At 43.7% G+C, this 19,069-nt stretch overlaps 1 protein-coding gene across 1 annotated transcript in view; it reads left to right on the top strand.

Moving 5' to 3' along the window:
• The first annotated feature begins 635 nt into the window (after positions 1–635).
• The window catches only part of LOC115088534 (putative nuclease HARBI1), a 55,957-nt gene continuing 37,523 nt past the window's right edge, over positions 636–19,069 (top strand). The window contains exons 1-2 of the mRNA XM_029596795.1: positions 636–721; positions 2,535–2,559. Of these exons, the coding sequence (XP_029452655.1) occupies positions 680–721; positions 2,535–2,559 (67 nt within the window). The 5' untranslated portion in view covers positions 636–679. The remainder of the gene's footprint in view (positions 722–2,534; positions 2,560–19,069) is intronic.

The raw sequence follows: 19,069 nt of genomic DNA, 5'->3' as shown, positions 1-19,069 counted from the left end.
CCTGATGGACTATAAGCCCAGCCGGACTATACTCCAACTCACTATCGCCACCTCTGGTGGCTCACCAACTGTCTAATAAAAGATCTAACTGTGTGTGTGTCCTAAGCTGAGCCTGACCTGTGGCCCCTCACGGGACTTCCCCCGTGGGCATGGTCATCAGCCACAGAGTCCAGGGGTCCACCAAAAACCCTTGCAAACAATAACAATTGTTCACTGTAGTTTACATTGGGTTTATTTTATGAGTGTAATTATGTAAACCATAGTGATCATGGAAGTTATATATTTTGTAAATAAATAAATGCGCATATCTTGTGCTTTATACACTTCATTCTAGCACTTGTGGCTTGCAACTATGATAGAGAGGAACAAGATTAACTTTTTGTCCGATCCACTTAGCAGTTCTTATGTTCTAGGGCATAAGAACTACTAAATAGATATTTCTAGGAGAGAGACAGTACAGGCTTATTAAAAGGAGTGTGGGGGATTTATATGAGCTTTGTGCATCTTTCTTTTTTAAACCAAAGAAAACTTTGAGGAGTGTCACAATGGTGAAGTTCTAATTCCAGAACATTAGCAGGTAACTTCTGTTTCTCTCCATGGAGATTCTTTTCCTTATCTTCTGAGCTGAGAGACACAGTGAAAGGAAGATCGCTCAGTGAATTATCCAAAATATTAGGACATGGCCGGTGATCAGAGTCACGGGTCTCTTTTTAAATTTGAGGTAAGTTGAGAAAGACATGTCTGTTGTCCTTAGAACTTGTCATCTGTCAGTGGGATCTGAAATGTGAGAGGCATGTGTGTCCCAGCACTGATCCAGATGGGCAGGCAGTGTCCCTAGTGCTGGGGGAGAGGGGGAGTTCCTGTTCATCCAGGGCCAGCGTGACCATTAGGCAGGACTAGTCAGCCGTCTAGTGCTGCTGGGGCACACAAGGGTGCCCTTTTCAAAATGTGAAAGAAGGAGTGACAGCAGTCGCAAAGCACTCACTAGGTTTGTGCGACATAGAGAGGGAGAGATAGAGAGCACTGTAAGAGGGTGAACATAACTCAATATATCTAACACTATCATATGGCACATTCAACTCAGGGTGGGTTTGAGGGGTGGGCGGTGTTACATTGCTCTGCCTAGGGTGCTACAGAAACTTGCACTGGCCCTGTTTTCCTCCCTTCCCCCAGTGAGCTCTAGGCATACGTAGGAGCTCTCTGGATTTGGTCCAAAGATTCCAGATTTGCAGACAAATTGCCAGGGCTCCAGAGACAACGCTAAAATCTCCAGAGGCCGTGCAGAGCCAGCTATTCACTAGGGAAGGCTGGGCACCAGGGATACTGAAAGCAAGGGACATTATTTGTCATAGAAATGCCAAGGAAGGAGGGAGGGAGGGAAAGCACTGGGGATTCTTTGCTCATGGTGAGAAGGAGGGAGAGAAGTTTTTCATGTTTAGAAGTGTATTATGGAGTGGAGGAGAAGCCTAGTGGTTAGAGCAGTGGGGACTGTGAAGCTTCTGTTACCTACATTGGTACGCTGGCACATTTGCCTGGCATTCAATAAAAATGTTTTAAGTTGTAAAGGACATTAACAGTTTTGTTGTCCTTCCTTGTTGGATTCTTCTATGACCCAGGGAAACCAGGATTCAAATCCCACTGTCGCTCCTTGTGATCTTGGGCAGGTCTCTTTACCCTCCATTCCCTAAGGTACAAAATTAGAATGTAAGCCCTTTGGGGTAGGTCAATACCTATAGTACCTGAAAGTAATCCGCTTTGATGTACAGCCCCTGTACCCCTCCCCCACCTCCCCCTACTAATCTACAGATAACTCAGGTACTGAGCAGAATTCAGAAGTTCCCTCGTATGGCTCTAGGACTGTTTACTGCCTCTGCAGGGACAATCTATTCAGCATGAGGGGAAGTACTCACAGGCTTCCATACTGCCCATGCTTTTAGATGGGTAAAAATAGAGGCCATCCTCTGGGCGCGTTTAGCTCAGGGGAATAAGACAGTGCACGCACCATTCCATTTTCACACGTGCATGCACTCGGTCACTTGCACACATAGCAGGAACAAAGTATGTGGGCACTTTTAATGCATGCTTTTTGCAGCAACTGAGTTTTCAAAGGTTGCAGCATGCCTACAGTGCCCATGTTTGCTGCAAACAATAAGGGTTATTCAAAATTGCTCCCAGAATGGATTTTTTCCCAACAGCAATTGTGGGAAGCAATCATCAGTGTGAGATAACTCACAATCAGAGCTACCAAAAACCTGGGAAAACAACTTTCATCCCAAACCAACCACAATTCTTATGTTTTACAAGCCTCTTACTATTTCCAAAGTCTAGTGAAACTGCCCCACTCTGCTCCTGCTCACATTTCACTTGGGTACAAACACTATTATCCTGGCATTTTGCCTTCCTAAGAGGAAAGAGGGAGATGCTTTATCCATGCTCAGGCATTGCGGTCACGCCCTCATACACAGCACTGACATCCAGCTGGTGAAAGAGTAAAGCCAGAGATGCAATATTATATCTCTCATCTTATTTTTTAGATGGCAGTTGCAGGTCTAGAGCTAGGTAAGTATTTACTGATTCTTTGAGGTCCTGTATTCAGCTGCTGGCTTTCTAGGAAAGTTACTTCAATTAAATATACCACCAAGTCACGGTTCTTAAATGTTAGTAGAAATAGACTGTCATTCTAGGCTTCACCTGCAAGAGTAATTAAACACTTCCAAAGACCATCAGCTTTATATGTGATCATTGTCTAATTAAGTCCCAGTTTATTTTGTTTTTTATAGTGCATTTAAGATCAATCCAATATATAAAGTATATTGCTTAGGATAGTACCATAAACTTATCTTTTTAGGACAGTGCCATAAACTTATCTTTTCACTGTTTCAGCTGAATGTTATTGTTCATATAGCATATGCCCTGGTGTCTCTCTGTATGTTTGGGTGAGGGGGCAGTAAATGGTGGGAGGGGAAGTAACTGGGGTGAAAATATGGGGTGACAGGTGGAAGAGAGACTGATCAGGGTGATGATTGGTGAGATAGAGGCAGTTTGGTATGTGTGTGTGTGTGGAGTGACTAGTGAGAGAGGGAGTGACAAGGGATGACTGTATGAGGTGACAGGAGGGAGAGAGACTGAAGTGAGTGGTGAGAGGGGTGAATGAGATGATTGACCTTTATGGGTGTTGCGCTGGAGGTGGATTTTTCGGCTGAGGTGTGGTTGACGCAACCCGCAGGCAAGGCCTACGGATCCCCAGCATCAGCAGCTGGAGTGGGCTGAAGCTAGAGGCCACTGGAGCGTCACCTATACCAGCCCAAGTTTCCCTCAGGTTGAGCCTTTGGGTGCTGGGGCCATCAGGACTTAGGCAGGCCTCGAGAATGGATGTCAAAGGCAGGTATTTCAGCCCAGAGACAGCAACCAGCAGGTGGCATAGTTCTATCCTGGACTGGTCCCAGTACAGGAACCCAAGCACCAAGGAATGAGGATTGACTGAAGGTGCTTGAGCAAAGAAAGGCCAGAGCCTTAGGAGTTCATGTTCAGATGATAGGGACAGAGGCGTCACTGTCGAACTTGAGTGAAAGCTGGCGGCAATTGGAGGGTGTACCAAACAATGTAGAACTCTGGACACAAAGGAGTCTATAGCATGGTCATCCATAGCAAAGGTCAGGGCACGGAGAAGACAGGCATGGTCAGGCATAGCAAAAGTCAAGGCACGGAGAAGGCAGGCGAGGTCAGGCATAGCAATGGTCAAGGCACAGAGAAGGCAGGCAAGGTCAGACGTAGCAGAGGTCGGGCTTGGAGAAGGCAGCAAGGTCAGACGTAGCAGAGGTTGGCAGCAGGAGGTCAATCAAAGTACAGACGAGACAAATGAGGAATCAGGAATTTGAAGAGAATCAGGAACACGGAACAAGGAAGCACAGAGGCAACGAGTATTCAGAATCAAACGGAATCGAGGAGACCTGTTGCAAAGGCAAAGCTATGGTGCGAAGCCTGAGCATTTATATGCTGAAGGATCTGAAGTTAGCATCTGGGTCTACTGCCAGGTTCCCGCCGTGGGCCCTCTAAAAGGTTTATGATGCACGTGCACCTAGGGAGGGCGCCGCGCTGCTGGCGGCGTCTCTCCGCGAACCCCGCGGAAAGGCCCAATGGATGGAAGAGTCCCAGGAAGTGGAGCAGGGCCGGAGGCGCTGGCGGGAGCCCGAGCTCGGAGCTGGCGGCCCACAGCTGCAAGTGACGGGGAGCTGGAACCTGGAAGTCGCTTAGAGAGGTGAGAGGGCCGCACTGCGGGGCTGCTGCAGGCGGCAAGCGTAAAAATGGGGTGACAGATAGGAGAGACACTGGTTGGGGTGGTGGCTTGAGAGAACGAGGCAGCCTGGTAGGGGTTAATAAACATGTGGATAAAGGTGAACCGGTAGATGTAGTGTATTTGGATTTTCAGAAGGCGTTTGACAAAGTCCCTCATGAGAGTCTTCTAAGAAAACTAAAAAGTCATGGGATAGGAGGCGATGTCCTTTTGTGGATTACAAACTGGTTAAAAGACAGGAAACAGAGAGTAGGATTAAATGGTCAATTTTCTCACTGGAAAAGGGTAAATAGTGGAGTGCCTCAGGGATCTGTACTTGGACCGGTGGTTTTCAACATATATATATAAATGATCTGGAAAGGAATATGATGAGTGAGGTTATAAAATTTGCAGATGATACAAAATTATTCAGAGTAGTTAAATCACAAGCGGATTGTGATACATTACAGGAGGACCTTGCAAAACTGGAAGATTGGGCATCCAAATGGCAGATGAAATTTAATGCGGACAAGTTCAAGGTGTTGAATATAAGGAAAAATAACCCTTGCTGTAGTTATACGATGTTAGGTTCCATATTAGGAGCTACCACCCAGGAAAAAGATCTAGACATCATAGCGGATAATACTTCAAAATCATCGGCTCAGTGTGCTGCAGCAGTCAAAAAAGCAAACAGAATGTTAGGAATTATTAGGAAGGGATGGTTAATAAAACGGTAAGTGTCATAATGCCTCTATATCGCTCCATGGTGAGACCGCACATTGAATACTTTGTACAATTCTGGTTGATGCATCTCAAAAAAGATATAGTTGCGATGGAGAAGGTACAGAGAAGGGCAACCAAAATGATAAAGGGGATGGAACAGCTCCCCTATGAGGAAAGGCTGAAGAGGTTAGGGCTGTTCAGCTTAGAGAAGAGACGGCTGAGGGGGGATATGATAGAGGTCTTTAAGATCATGAGAGATCTTGAATAAGTAGATGTGAATCAGTTATTTACATTTTCAAATAATAGAAGGACAAGGGGGCATTCCATGAAGTTAGCAAGTAGCACATTTACGACAAATCGGAAAAAATTCTTTTTCACTCAATGCACAATTAAGCTCTGGAATTTGTTGCCAGAGGATGTGGTTAGTGCAGTTAGTGTAGCTGGGTTCAAAAAAGGGTTGGATAAGTTCTTGGAGGAGAAGTCCATTAACGATTATTAATCAAATTTACTTAGGGAATAGCCACTGTATTAATTGCATCAGTGGCATGGGATCTTCTTAGTGTTTGGGTAATTGCCAGGTTCTTGTGGCCTGGTTTTGCTTCTGTTGGAAACAGGATGCTAGGCTTGATGGACCCTTGGTCTGGACCCGCATGGCAATTTCTTATGTTCTTATGTTCTCCCATCTTACTTCTTAGACTTCTGGCATTGGCATACAGACATTTCAAATTGTGTCCAAGTTCCAAATATCCTCATCTCGTCCAAGTTCCAAGTATCCATGTCTCATCTAGTTCCTGTCCTCAGCCTCCGTCTGGCCTCACACACTCGTCGTTCCCAAGTGGCGGGTCCGGAAGGGGTATCGAGAGGCCGTAGGCCTACTTCTGAGACCAGCATTGCGTTGCTGGGTCTTACTGGTGCGTGTAGGTCCAGCGGAGGGCTGAACCTACCTTTTTCCAATTCCTGTTGTTCCTTGCCTGGTCCAGTCCAGCCTTGTTCCTGTTTCGCCCTGAGCCTGTACTCGCTCACTTCCCACGATGTGTATCTTGGGGCTTCTCCCTGAGCTGCGCCGTGGCCCAAGGGCTCACTATCCCCAGGAGTAGGCGACCAGGCTTCAGTGTCCCTCAATAGGAATCGATCACTCCGACGGCCAGCAAATCTGCACTAGAGACCACTGTTCTGTCCGTAGGCCTCATGTGGAATGCGAAAGTGGCCCCCAACCCCCGACGCTCATACCTAATCCCCACCCCAAGTTAGTAGGTGGCCCTCCCATAGGGATTCAAATACCTGTCTAGGGCATAGGTACTATAGTAAGGCTCGCTCTCTCTCGCTCTCTCTCTCTCTCTCTCTCTCACAGGTAATGTATCAGGCTTAATTGGTTTAGGGTAGTAACCGCCGTAATAAGCAAGCTACCCCCACGCTTATTTGTTTACCCAGAGTGTGAAGTTCAGTCCTTGTTGGTTGTTATCTGAATGCAAATCCTCTTTTCCAAATTTCCCCTTGCATTGAAGCAGAGAGCAATGTTGGAGTTGCATTAACAGTGCGAAGGCTTATTGAATAAGGGTAGTAATCATCAGGTAGTAGCCTCCACTCCAGTACTCCACCCCCATGGCTCTTCTCTTCATTCCCATCCTCTAGCCTTTATGGATCCACAGTATTTATCCCATGCCCCTTTGAAATCCTTCACAGTTTTAGTCTTCACCACTTCCTCATGAAGGGCATTCCAGGCATCCACTACCCTCTCCGTGTAGAAATACTTCCTGACATTGGTTCTGAGTCTTCCTCCCTGGAGCTTCAAATCGTGACCCCTTGTTCTACTGATTTTTTTCCAACGTAAAGGTTTGTTGTTGACATGGATCATTAAAACCTTTCAAGTATCTGAAAGTCTGTATCATATCACCCCTGCTCCTCCTCTCCTTCAGGGTGTACATATTTAGGTTCTTCAATCTCTCCTCATAAGTTATTTTATGAAGACCATCCACCTTTTTGGTCGCCCTTCTCTGGACCGCCTTCATCCTGTCTCTGTTCCTTTGGAGATACAGTCTCCAGAATTGAACACAGTACTCCAAGTGAGGCCTCACCAAGGCCCTGTACAAGGGGATCATCACTTCCTTTCTCTTACTAGATATTCCTCTATGCAGCCCAGCATTCTTCTGGCTTTAGCTATTGCTTTGTCACATTGTTTCGCCGACTTCAGATCATTAGACACTATTACCCCAAAGTCTCTCTCCTGCTCTGTGCACATCAGCCCTTCACCCCCCATCAAATACAGTTGTTTCAGATTTCCACATCCCATATGCATGACTCTGCACTTCTTGGCATTGAATCTTAGCTGCCATATCTTCAACCACTCTTCCAGCTTCCTTAAATCCCATCTCAATCTCTCCACTCCTTCCGGCATGTCCACTCTGTTGCAGATCTTAGTATCATCCACAAAAAGACAAACCTTACCTTCTATCCCATCTGCAATGTCGCTCACAAAGATATTGAACAGGACCGGTCCTAACACCGATCCTTGCGGCACTCCGCTTAATACTGCTCTCTCTTCAGAGTAAGTTCCATTTACCATCACACATTGTCTTCTGTCCGTCAACCAGTTTGCAATCCAGGCCACCACCTTGGCACTCACTCCTAAGCTTCTCATTTTATTCACAAGCCTCCTGTGTGGGACCGTATCAAAAGCTTTGCTGAAATCCAAGTAGATGTCATCGAACGCTCTTCCTCGATCTAATTCCCTAGTCACCCAATCAAAAATGTCAATCAGATTTGTCTGACAGGACATTCCCCTGGTGAATCCATGATGCCTTTATTAGTAATACACTAGTGCTTTCTTCTAGGGAAGACAGTCTTCAGGATAATTGTAGGAAGGATTTCTTTGTAGTTGGGCCTACACTTTGGAATGCTTTACTGTAAATCTTTGGGAGATGAAGAGCTCTAAGTGTTTTGGAAAAGACTGAAAGCTAATTTTTTTCAGCAGGCCTGTGGTTGATGGGGTTTCAGATTCTGTTGTATTATAGTTTTATGTGTATGTACATGATTATGTTTTAAGTTTGTTTTTAATGTAATTACTAATTAGGTATGTAGTCATAGAATCTGCTTAGAATGAATTAATCTGATATAGGCAGAAAATAAATCAATTCCATAAGTATATAAATAAATAAAACCTTTGAGCATCTAGAATGCAACATCTCCATTTCTATCTTTTTTTAAATATATAATGATTGCTTTCTAATTAATTTTTTTAGCTCTCATACAAGATGCCAGACTGGAAAAAGAAGTCTCTGGTATTGCTCTAATAACAGGAGGCAGGATGTGAAATTTACCTGCTCTGGGTTCTGTATGATGTTAAAGTTGCATTCACTTATTAAGTCCTAAAAGTACTGCTTCCTTTCCTTACACCATATACTGGGACATTAAAAACAGGTTATCCTCCCTTCAGTGCCACAATAACTGATAGATATCCTTCCTGCACCAGTAAATTCATGGAGTAGATGCTTTGTTTCCTTAGGGTACCTTGTAGTGCCACTTTTAATTATTGAGGTACTTATTTTTTGCCCACTTTTAGCTGAAACTCCTTTAGGCTCTGTTCCATTACAACAGAATGTTGTACTGGTTTTGAGCTCCATTTTGAGCTAATAGAAAAGTACCTCCCAGAAATAACTTGATTCCAAGGACTGTAAAGAGAGTAGTGAAATGACAATTCATGATCCTAGTTAAAACTTATAGCACTCTACATTTGTCCTGCGTACTGGTTTTGAGTTGTTGCATCACGCTGTTGCAATTCCCCTGAAATCAATGAGCTGATAGAATTCGAAGCAGCTGATCACAGGATGTCACAAATCGCCGTCAGCTTCAAATTACCAGCACTCTAGGTTCCAGTATTCTGCTGCACAAGAATGTGTTGTTTCTTGCTCAGTCTCACTGCTTGGCATACCCATTGCAGATATCCCACTTGCTATGGTAGCCCTAGCCAATGTGTGTATGAACATGCTGTATCTCTGCCTGTGACCTATTTGACAACAAAGTACTCAGGGTTGGTGCTAGCTTTCTTGCTGCCCTGTGCCAACAATTACTGTGCTTACCTACCCCCTCCCCCCCAAGTTTGATTCATTCAGTCACTGTCCTGGGCCCTTCAAATAAAGCCCAGCTCTGTCCTGCAATCTATATATTTTTTTTAACTGCCCCCCCCCCCCCCCACACACAGAACCCATGGATAGAGAAGGGTATTAGGTACCCTAGGAAAACCTTAGTGGCTTGCACACGCCACCCCAACCCTCACACACACACACTCCCAGATGCTTTACAGATACATAATAACTATGCATTTATAACAAATTTTACATGACAAAGAACATTCAAAATTACAGTCTTCTGAGGCAAAAATATCAGTTACCACATGCAGAGTATATTTACATGCACTCCTGTGGTGCCAACCAGAAAGCTCTGCAAAAAAGACACTTGAAACTCCTATGTAATTAGACTTTTTGTGATGTGTATTGGATGCAAGCCTGGCCCTCAGAACGCCATGAACAAACAGAATTACTATTACAATATAGTAAATTTCCCATACCAAAATAACCCTAGCAACCTTATCTATGAAAAGGCAACACTGCACATATTACAATCAGGCCCTAGAACACCAATAAAACTCTTATTAGGAAACCAGGCTACTATAGATCCATTCACCGAAACTATATGTCAGCAAAATACCTCCCCTCGGTCACATATGCAGAACACAGACAGACCCTGATCAAATACAGAATAAAGTGATCGGAAAGTATAAACAGAAACTGAAACAGTATAAACTGAATTGGAACCCACAACAAGCCAGCCTCTATATGCAGAACAACAATGGAAAAACAGAAGATTACCATTCTTCATAAAACATTAAATAATAAAATCAAGAAATTTAAAACAATCATAATATTAAAATCATATTCATAAAAATAATATTTCAAACCAGTTAATGAATAGGATATCAAATATTTCCCAAATTCCAATAAAATATTTCAAAAAATCTGATGAATAAAAAAAATTCAATAATTAAAAAATGTTCTGGGGTCACGTGATGTGGTGATCTAGAGAAGACACGTTTTTTCCTGGCTCCAGGTGCCCATCCTCGAATTGGTGGTAAAATCGGGCGTTAGACCTTTATTTCAGCATCCATTACTTATGTGCGGGTGTGCTTATGAACATCGACCGCCATATGCAGAAATCGCCAGCCACGATGCCTGCCAAATTGGCGAAAAAAGACAAGGATAAGCCGAAAACAGGTGAAGACAAAATGGCGGCTGGTGTCGACAAGGGAGCCTTGGGCCTCGGCGATGAAACGGTGATTACAGCCCTAACCTCTGCAGTGACAGCGGCGCTCGCCGGCAAATTAGATAAGATTTTGGAGCAGATATCAGAACTGAAAGCTGACTTTGCCGTATTGCACCCTAGATTAGACACCCTTGTGCTCTGTGTCTCGGCCACAGAGGATGAGGCTCTCGTGGTGGAGCGCAGGATTCACAAACTGGATCAATTAGTACAGACACAGGATGATAAGCTGGATGAACTGGAAAACAGGTTCCGATGGAACAACTTACTTTTCATCGGAATACTGGAATCCATCCCAGATTGCGATCTAGCTCACCAGCTCACACAATGGCTACCTGAGGCCCTGGGGATCCCTGCGCAGCTTAACTCATTAAAGACTGAATGGACCCACCGCCTTGGCGTCCGTGCCCTGCCGAACCAATGCGCATGGATTGTTATAGCCAGAATCCTGGATTTTGCGGATCATCAGCGTATTTGGCAGAGCACTCACAAGCTTCCATCTTTAGCTTACCAAAACCAGCCGGTCAAGATATTTCAGGATTTTTCGGCACGGGTTATGGCGAAATGGAAGGAATTTGGACTGCTGTGCTCCCAACTGGTTGCGAAGCAAGTTCGCTTTGTACTTCAATATCCAGCAAAACTGCGTATATGGCACAACGGTCAAAATCAGGCCTTTGATTCTCTCCCTGAAGCCCAAAAGTATATGGAATCGGTAGTATCTGCTTCTGATACCTGAGGGAGGCCTTAATCCAGCAGCAATTTGCCCAGTTCACTGATATACCTGCTGTAGGCAAGGCATGTTTGCTACCACCTTTTTGATCGTGTTTCTTATAGGGGGGCTGGCAAAGTATGCCCCGAAGAACATTTTTCTTCTGTATATTTTGCCTTTTACCCTTTTATTAATATTGTGTTTCATTATAGGCTGGATGACTGTGTTAACATTCGGGACATCCTTGCAATAATATTTGTGCTTGTTCCCCCTTTATGTTTTTTCAAGTGGGGACGGTCACCTGATCATACCCTACTTGACCCTGGCTCTCGAAGCGGAGAGCGGCCTTGGAGTGCCGAGGGAATTGTTGGTGAGGTCTGTGCTGAGATGGGGGGATGGGTGGGGAGGGGGGAGGGAAGCACCTTTGGATTGGTATAAGATCTTGGGTTTGGGAAGTGGGTTGCCTATATGGTTGTGGTTTTATGTGTTCTTCCTGATTAATGATGTATTGAGTTATATGGGGATTGTTTGGAAGCTCAAGAGTGCAACGTTTTTGGCATGGGACTATTACAGGAGGGCAGGCTGTGACCCTCTGGATAAGCCCCATTATTACATGCATATCTCAGCAACCCCTTGGGGGTTAGATGGTTTGTTTGATCAGAGTTATGAGTACTAAACTTCACTATATGTCCTGGAATGTAGCAGGCATGGGATCTCCTGTTATAAGAGAAAAAGTATTGGCTCACTGTCATAAATCCAATGGTGCGATTGTTTTTCTTCAGGAGACACATATGTTGGACAAGGAGCATAATAAATTGAAAAATAAGAGAGGGTTCAATCAGGTATATTTCTCATCAGGGACACACAAACGCAATGGAGTAGCTATTCTAATCCACAAATCCGTTTCTTTTAAATTAGAGACCCAATAGACGGACAAGGAGGGCAGGATAATACTTATCAAAGGTCTTCCCTTTGGTAAATCAGTCCTCCTTGCGTCTGTGTATGGACCTAATAAATATGATCATAGATTTTTTACTAATTTGGTCACACGGATAGTAGATTTTGGACCTCTACCAGCAGTAGTGGCTGGAGGCTTTAATTGCATCATGGACCCTACCCTGCATAGATGCTCTAATAGTACCCCGCAGATATTAGGCCCTGAGAAGGGACTCCTCTTCTTGTGTAAATCCTTACATTTAATTGATGTGTGGAGGGTTTTACACCCCTCCGAAAGAGATTATACTCACTATGCTAGGGCACATCCTGCCAAGTCTAGATTAGATTACATCTTAGTTTCTGAATCTGTTTTCTCCACTGTTGACAGGGCTGATATAGGAAATTTAGTGGTATCTGACCACTGTCCAGTTTTCTGTACTACTGGGACGGCGCCCCTAATGCCTTCTTTATTTCAGTGCCGTATGCCCGAATGGTTGGTTACAGATCGGGAATTTGGGGCATTTTTGGAACAGCAGTGGGGACAGTATGACGAATTCAATGGGCAACATAAGGATGACCCAGTTTTGTACTGGGAAGCAGCGAAAGCTGTAACCCAGGGAGATATTCTCCAATATACGATAAAAAAAAAAGAGACAACAGAATTCTCAGATTTTACTTTTAGAAAAGATACTGGCTTATTATAAAGCTCAATGGAACCGTCTTAACTCTGATGTCTGGAGGGATAGATTTCGGCAAACACAGGCAGTATTGAATGACCTCCTACATCATAAAGCGGTGTGAAGTATGTTTTCCTTCAAACATAAGTTGTTCTTACATGGCAATAAGCCTGGGTGAATGTTAGCTTGTCTTACACAAGCTCAACACCCTTCTAAATTTATTAGTTTCATTCGAAGGCCAGATGGGTCCATTGCTGTCTCCACCCCTGACATAGGGCATATTTTTCAGAAGTATTATGAAACCTTGTATGCTGCGGACATTCCTCACAGTTTAAACCAGCAACATTTTTTTTTACTGGTCTGAAGTTACCAATGCTGAATGAGCAACAACGGGATAGCCTTAATAGGCCAATCCTGCCTCAGGAAGTATTGAAAGTCATCTCTGACTTAAACTTCATAAATCACCGGGCCCAGATGGCATAAACTCCCTATATTACAAAACCTTGCGAGACCACGTGACTCTGGCCCTGGTAGCCTTGTTTAACCACATGATGACCCAGACTCAAATTCCCGAGACTATGAAGCTGGCGGCCATTACTATTTTACATAAACCCGGTAGAGACCCGGCAGACCCAGGGTCATATAGGCTGATATCACTCCTTAATCAAGATGTGAAAATATATGCTAAGCTCTTAGCAACCCGGTTAAAATTCATCCTACCAGACTTAATATCTCTGGAACAAACAGGGTTTGTTTATGGCAGACGACCTGACTCTAATATTAGACGCTTCCTGGTGGCGCTGGAAAGTTGCAGGATAGATCATACTCCAGACCAGGGGTGGGCAATTCCGGTCCTTGAGGGCCACAAACCAGTCTGGTTTTCAGGATATCCCTAATGAATATGCATGAGAGAGATTTGCATGCACTCTGCCTCCATTGTATGCAAATCTATTTCATGCATATTCATTAGGATATCCTAAAATCTCGACAGGTTTGTGGCCCTCGAGGACTGGAATTGCCCACACCTGCTCCAGACCCTTTAATAATCAGCTTTGACGCCAAAAAGGCATTCGACAGAGTGGACTGGTCCTATTTGTTCGATACTTTGCAAGCCTTTGGTTTTAAAGGACCATTTCTAGCAGCTATTAAATTGTTATATCAAGATCCTAAAGCTTTTATCTGTGTCAATGGTTCCACTTCCACACTTTTCACTCTAGGCAGAGGTACGAGGCAGGGATGTCCGCTCTCCCCGCTCCTTTACATTCTTTCGTTGGAACCTTTGATCCATAAAATTAAGCAGGATCAACGGATCCCGGGAATCAGGTCCGGGGATACTGAGCAAAAAATGATGCTTTTTGCAGATGACATGCTAATGATTCTATCTAATGCTCGTAGCTCCCTCCCAGTGCTCCTTAATACCATACATACTTTTGGTACCTTCTCCGGGTTAAAGTTAAATCTCACAAAATCTGAGGCTATGGATGTTAATGGACAGCTGCGATCCTGTTGGACAGATTTCTCTTTATTATGGGCAGGTGGAACCATTAAATACATTGGGATTAGGATACACAAAGACCCGACGAAATGGTATCTTTATAATATACCACCTCTCCTGAAAGTATTGAGAAACTGATAAATTGGAGCTCCTTTCCCCTCTCTATCTCCGGTAGGATAACTTTGGTCCAAATGATACTGATCCCCAAACTATTGTATGTTTTGCAGATGACGCCTCTGTACCTGCTTTCGAAAGATATTCGAACGATGCAAACTATATTTGGGAAATTTTTTTGGAACTCGAAAGGGCACGCCTTAGCTTTCTTAAATTAATGGCACCCAGAGGAGAGGGAGGAATGGGAGATGCCAATCTTAGATATTACAACATTGCATGCCTGCTCCCTACTTTACGGGAATGGCTGGGGTATAGGAGTTCTTCTTCTATGTTGTATCTGGAACAGTCCTTAGTATAACCTTACGGACTGGCTTATGTTCTACATGTCCTTCGAGATGCCTTACCATTCCACCATACACAAAACATATTGGTTTCGACACTGAGGTGCTGTTGGTGGTTTTTGAGACATCATCTGCATTTACCTTGGAAGGTTTCCTATTGTTTACCCTTACTGAGAAACCCTGACTTCCCAGTCGGCGATATGGGGAAACGGTATTCTGAAGTTTCAGCTGTGGGAATTTTCAATTTTCAGCCTTTTATCAATCTCCAATCTGGGGAAGTACACTCCTTTAGTCACTGCTGTCACACCCTGGGGTTCATAGGTTCCGATTACCTGATGTATTTGCAAGTTCGCAGCTACATTTATAGCTTACATAAGGCCGGGATGGGAACACTGTCTAATGGCCCTTTCCAACATTTTTTACATATGGGTGTCAAGCGTAATGTAGCCATCTCTATGCTTTACAAATTTCTCCATGATACTTCGCTATATGAAGTATATATTCCTTTAGCAAAGAGCTGGACGAATGACCTGGCTGACGGTGTCACTACAGAACAATTGCAACTATGTCATCAATGCGTACATGAAGTAATAATCAGTGTTGCATTGCGGGAGCTGCATTTTAAAGTCATGCATAAACTTGTTGTGTGGCCACAAAAAGCCTTTCTCATGGGCATCGCTACGTCACAAGTATGTGTTAAATGTGCCCACCCACAGGCCTCCTTACTACATTGTTTATGGGACTGTACCCTCCTTCAACCTTTTTGGTTCCAACTATCTCAGAAACTCAGCTCTACCAAAAAGTTGGAGCTGGTAAGGGATCCATGACTTTGGTTACTTGGTATCTCTGTTCCTCAAGATCAACCATCTAAACCTGACTCCAGCGTCATCTTAGGATCACCTCTTGTACAAAAAGGGCGCTTAGTGGCTCTGCGAATAATTTTATGGCATTGGTTATCACCGACGCCACCCTCTTTACCGGAATGGATTACTGCCATGCTCAACTTATATCTATTGGAACGGAAATCCACCCCAACTAATTCCATGAAGAAGCAACAGAAATTTCAGGAGGTGTGGTCTCCGTTCCTGAAGTCCTTGCTTTCGGATGTTACCTTGGTGCTTGTGTAACTTTTGGGCACAGGGGAACCTTTGGGTTCTCGGGAACGTATATCTCTATGGAAATACATGGAAGTGCACGCTTCATGGACATTTATACTCATTGCATTACATTACATTATATTGGACTTTAACTTTGATGCCACTAGACTACTATGTGTATAGTCAATAATTCCAAGCCAATGGAAGGTGCTGGGATGGGGGTGGGACGGTGCTGGGAAGAGAAAAGATTCACAGAGTATGTATTGGATCTCATGGTTTGAAATTTTTGTATCCCTTGTTTCACAAGTATATTTTCCATGTTTATAGTGGATAGATTGCGTAGGTTATTTCATATGTTATATATGTTATCTTTTAGCCGCTAAAGGCGATACCGCTCAATGACTGGTAACTGTGTGGATGCATTTTAGAATATTGGATGTATACTATGTTCAAGAGTGAAAACTAATAAAAATGATTACAAACAAAGAAAAAAAAAAGTTCTATTCTCCCCCCAAAATTAAATATTTCAAAAGAGTAGAAACATCAAATTATACTTAATAATTAAAACTAATAAGATTAAAAAATCTCCTGCTCTCCATACCTGGTATCTTTTGATTTCCAGTCACCCTGAGATCGTCGTAGACTGGGGGAGGAGGGCCACACAAATTTTATCTTCTCTCTCACATACATGCACAATAACACATTCATTCTCTCATACACTCCCTCTCTCTTACATACACAGGCTCCCTCTCCCTCACAGATACATTATGTGTGTTTGTGCATGCCTGTGAGACCCTATATGTGACACATAGACTCTCACAGGCAGACAAACATATATAAACGCACACACACAAGCACACAGACACATTCACAGGCACCAGGCTCTCACACAAACACACACACACATACATAGGCTCTCACATAGACACAGAGACACATGCACAAACACACACACACAGGTTCTCACAGACACACACAGGTTCTCACTCATTCACACACACACATACATACCTATAAATACAATCTTCTGCTATCATTGGCCATGGTAGGATGATCTCCACCATGGCCCCACAGGTCTCATGTTGTCATTGGGCTATGGTGGGCTGAATTCCACCATGGGCCCTCGGGCCTCTTGTTGTCTTTGGGCCGAGGTGGGATGAGCTCAACCACGTCCTACCAGCCTTCCTGCTTGTCTGGGGGAGAGAAGCAGACGTTGTGAATGCCTGCTCCCCCCCCCCCCACCCCCACCCCTGGGTGTGCCACCCCCATGCAAATGCATGCTATACACACCTGGTCTCAAGGGGCCTGATAGTAGTACTTCCAGTCTGTTTGCCAAATGGATATTTTTGTATCTTCTTATCTAACTCTGGCTTAGCGTTATCCTGGAGTTTTAAGGTAGCTGGGGGGGTCAACCTCATCATAGCTGCACTGTCTATACTGCAGTCACTCATCCACTCATCGTTAGAAACACATTTTTAGAAATTTTTGAACATTTTCAAGCTATGTAATTTGTTGTATTTCTTTTGTAGATATTTATGCTCTACAGAGATAGTCCTTGCTCCCTTGAAGATTACAATCTAGTTAAGCGAGACAAACCAGACAGACAAAAAAACAAGTAAGAAGCTCTGAATTAAAACAGTGAGGCTATAACTTGGAAGAACTAAAACAGTTGGGTTATATGTGGTGTTAATCGAGGAAGGGGCAACTAATTGAGTAAAGCTGCAAGAAATAAGGTCTCTTAAGAGCCTACGTAAGAAAAACAGCCAGTGCGGTGGGTGAGTGGATAGGACCTGAAATCCTCCCAAAAATCCAGAGTAATACTATAACACCTTAAATTTACACTCGGACTAATCAGCATTTGAAACTAGCTGAATACATTCCTCTGCAATCCTGAACAATGCACTGGAAACAATATGAGGGGAAAATACTGTTAAATCAACAAATATAACAAATTCAACCACCAATGAGGAAATACAAATTTAATATAAAAGATAGGAATTAGAATCAGATTAATAGATGTGCTCCATATGAGATAATCTTGCCCATAATGGGCTACAACCAGTATCATACAGAAGAGCACCTAGTTAATGTCACATACTTTTTCCCATACTCTATTGTCTTTTTTGATAACTTTTTAATATTGTCTAAATATTCACTCCTAATTAATTTTATAATATTTTTAAATTCTATATCAAAATTTTTTTTAATAGATTACGTATCATTCTGTTGAAAAACTCATTTCGTATTAGACTTCATAACTCTGATGCTTAAAACACAGTCATAAAAACACTCCCAACATTGACAATGTTTCAGCACTAGTGTGCCTTCTTCAGGGGAAACATAAATATCTACAAAAGAAGCACAACAAATTACATAGCTTTAAAATGTTCTAAACTTTCTAAAAATATATGTAACGACCGTAGCAGAACATACCCTCTTACTGGCCATACCGGCTCATAGAACGGACTGAAAAAAATGGCGGAAGCGCTCTACTTGCGTACTCACCTGCCTATATTTAAACTGACAAGTCAGATTGAAACCCCACCAATCACATTTCTTTAAAAGACCTTCACAAAAATAATGACCGATCAACTTTCTTGTTTAAACCATCAGGATATAGGGGTAAATTTTAAAAGGAGCACGCGCAGTGTTCATGGGCACGCGCTACCTGGCGCCCACACACGAGCGCCGGATTTTATAACTTGTGCATGCAGGCGCGCACAAGTTATAAAACCAGGGGTCGGCGCACGCAAGGGGGTGCACAATTGTGCACTTGCGCGTGCCGAGCCGCGCTGCCTTCCCCCATTACCTCCAAGGCCGCTCCGAAATCGGAGCAGCCTTGGAGGGACCTTCCCTACATCCCCTTGGGGATGAAGTAAGTTGCGCGATCCCCGGCACAGCGGCATATATGGCCGCTGTGCTGGGAGCCTGACCCTGACTCTGCCCCACCCACACCCCACCCCCTTCCCGCCCCTTTTTGCAAGCCCCGGGACTTACACGCGTCCCGGGGCTTTACGCGCGTTGCCGGGACTTATTTAAAAAGGCCCGGTGAACGTAACCCTTTTAAAATCCGGCCCATACTGTCTTTAGAGTAAAACTCCAGCGCTGTCCAGCCTGAGGTAAACCTAGATTACAAGCCCCCCCCCGGCCATCAACTCTCAATACTTCTAAAACTGTGAAAGAAAGAGCTTCAAATCAGTGATCACAAGTGAGGTAATGCTGCATTAATGGTGCTAGTTTTTTACAAATCAGCAAATATGACACATATTAACTTATAAGCAATGAAAATTCTAACAAGAGAACTTTGTTTGTACACTGCATTCTCTGCTAGCTGCATTGTATAAATCAACTCCTTTTCATCACTTATAAGGACTAAAATTATTTTATGATG

Source organism: Rhinatrema bivittatum, chromosome 3, assembly GCF_901001135.1.
Source record: "Rhinatrema bivittatum chromosome 3, aRhiBiv1.1, whole genome shotgun sequence".
NCBI lineage: Eukaryota > Metazoa > Chordata > Amphibia > Gymnophiona > Rhinatrematidae > Rhinatrema > Rhinatrema bivittatum.
The sequence above is the reverse complement of the archived record's forward strand: the minus strand, read 5'-3'. Positions and strand labels throughout refer to the sequence as shown.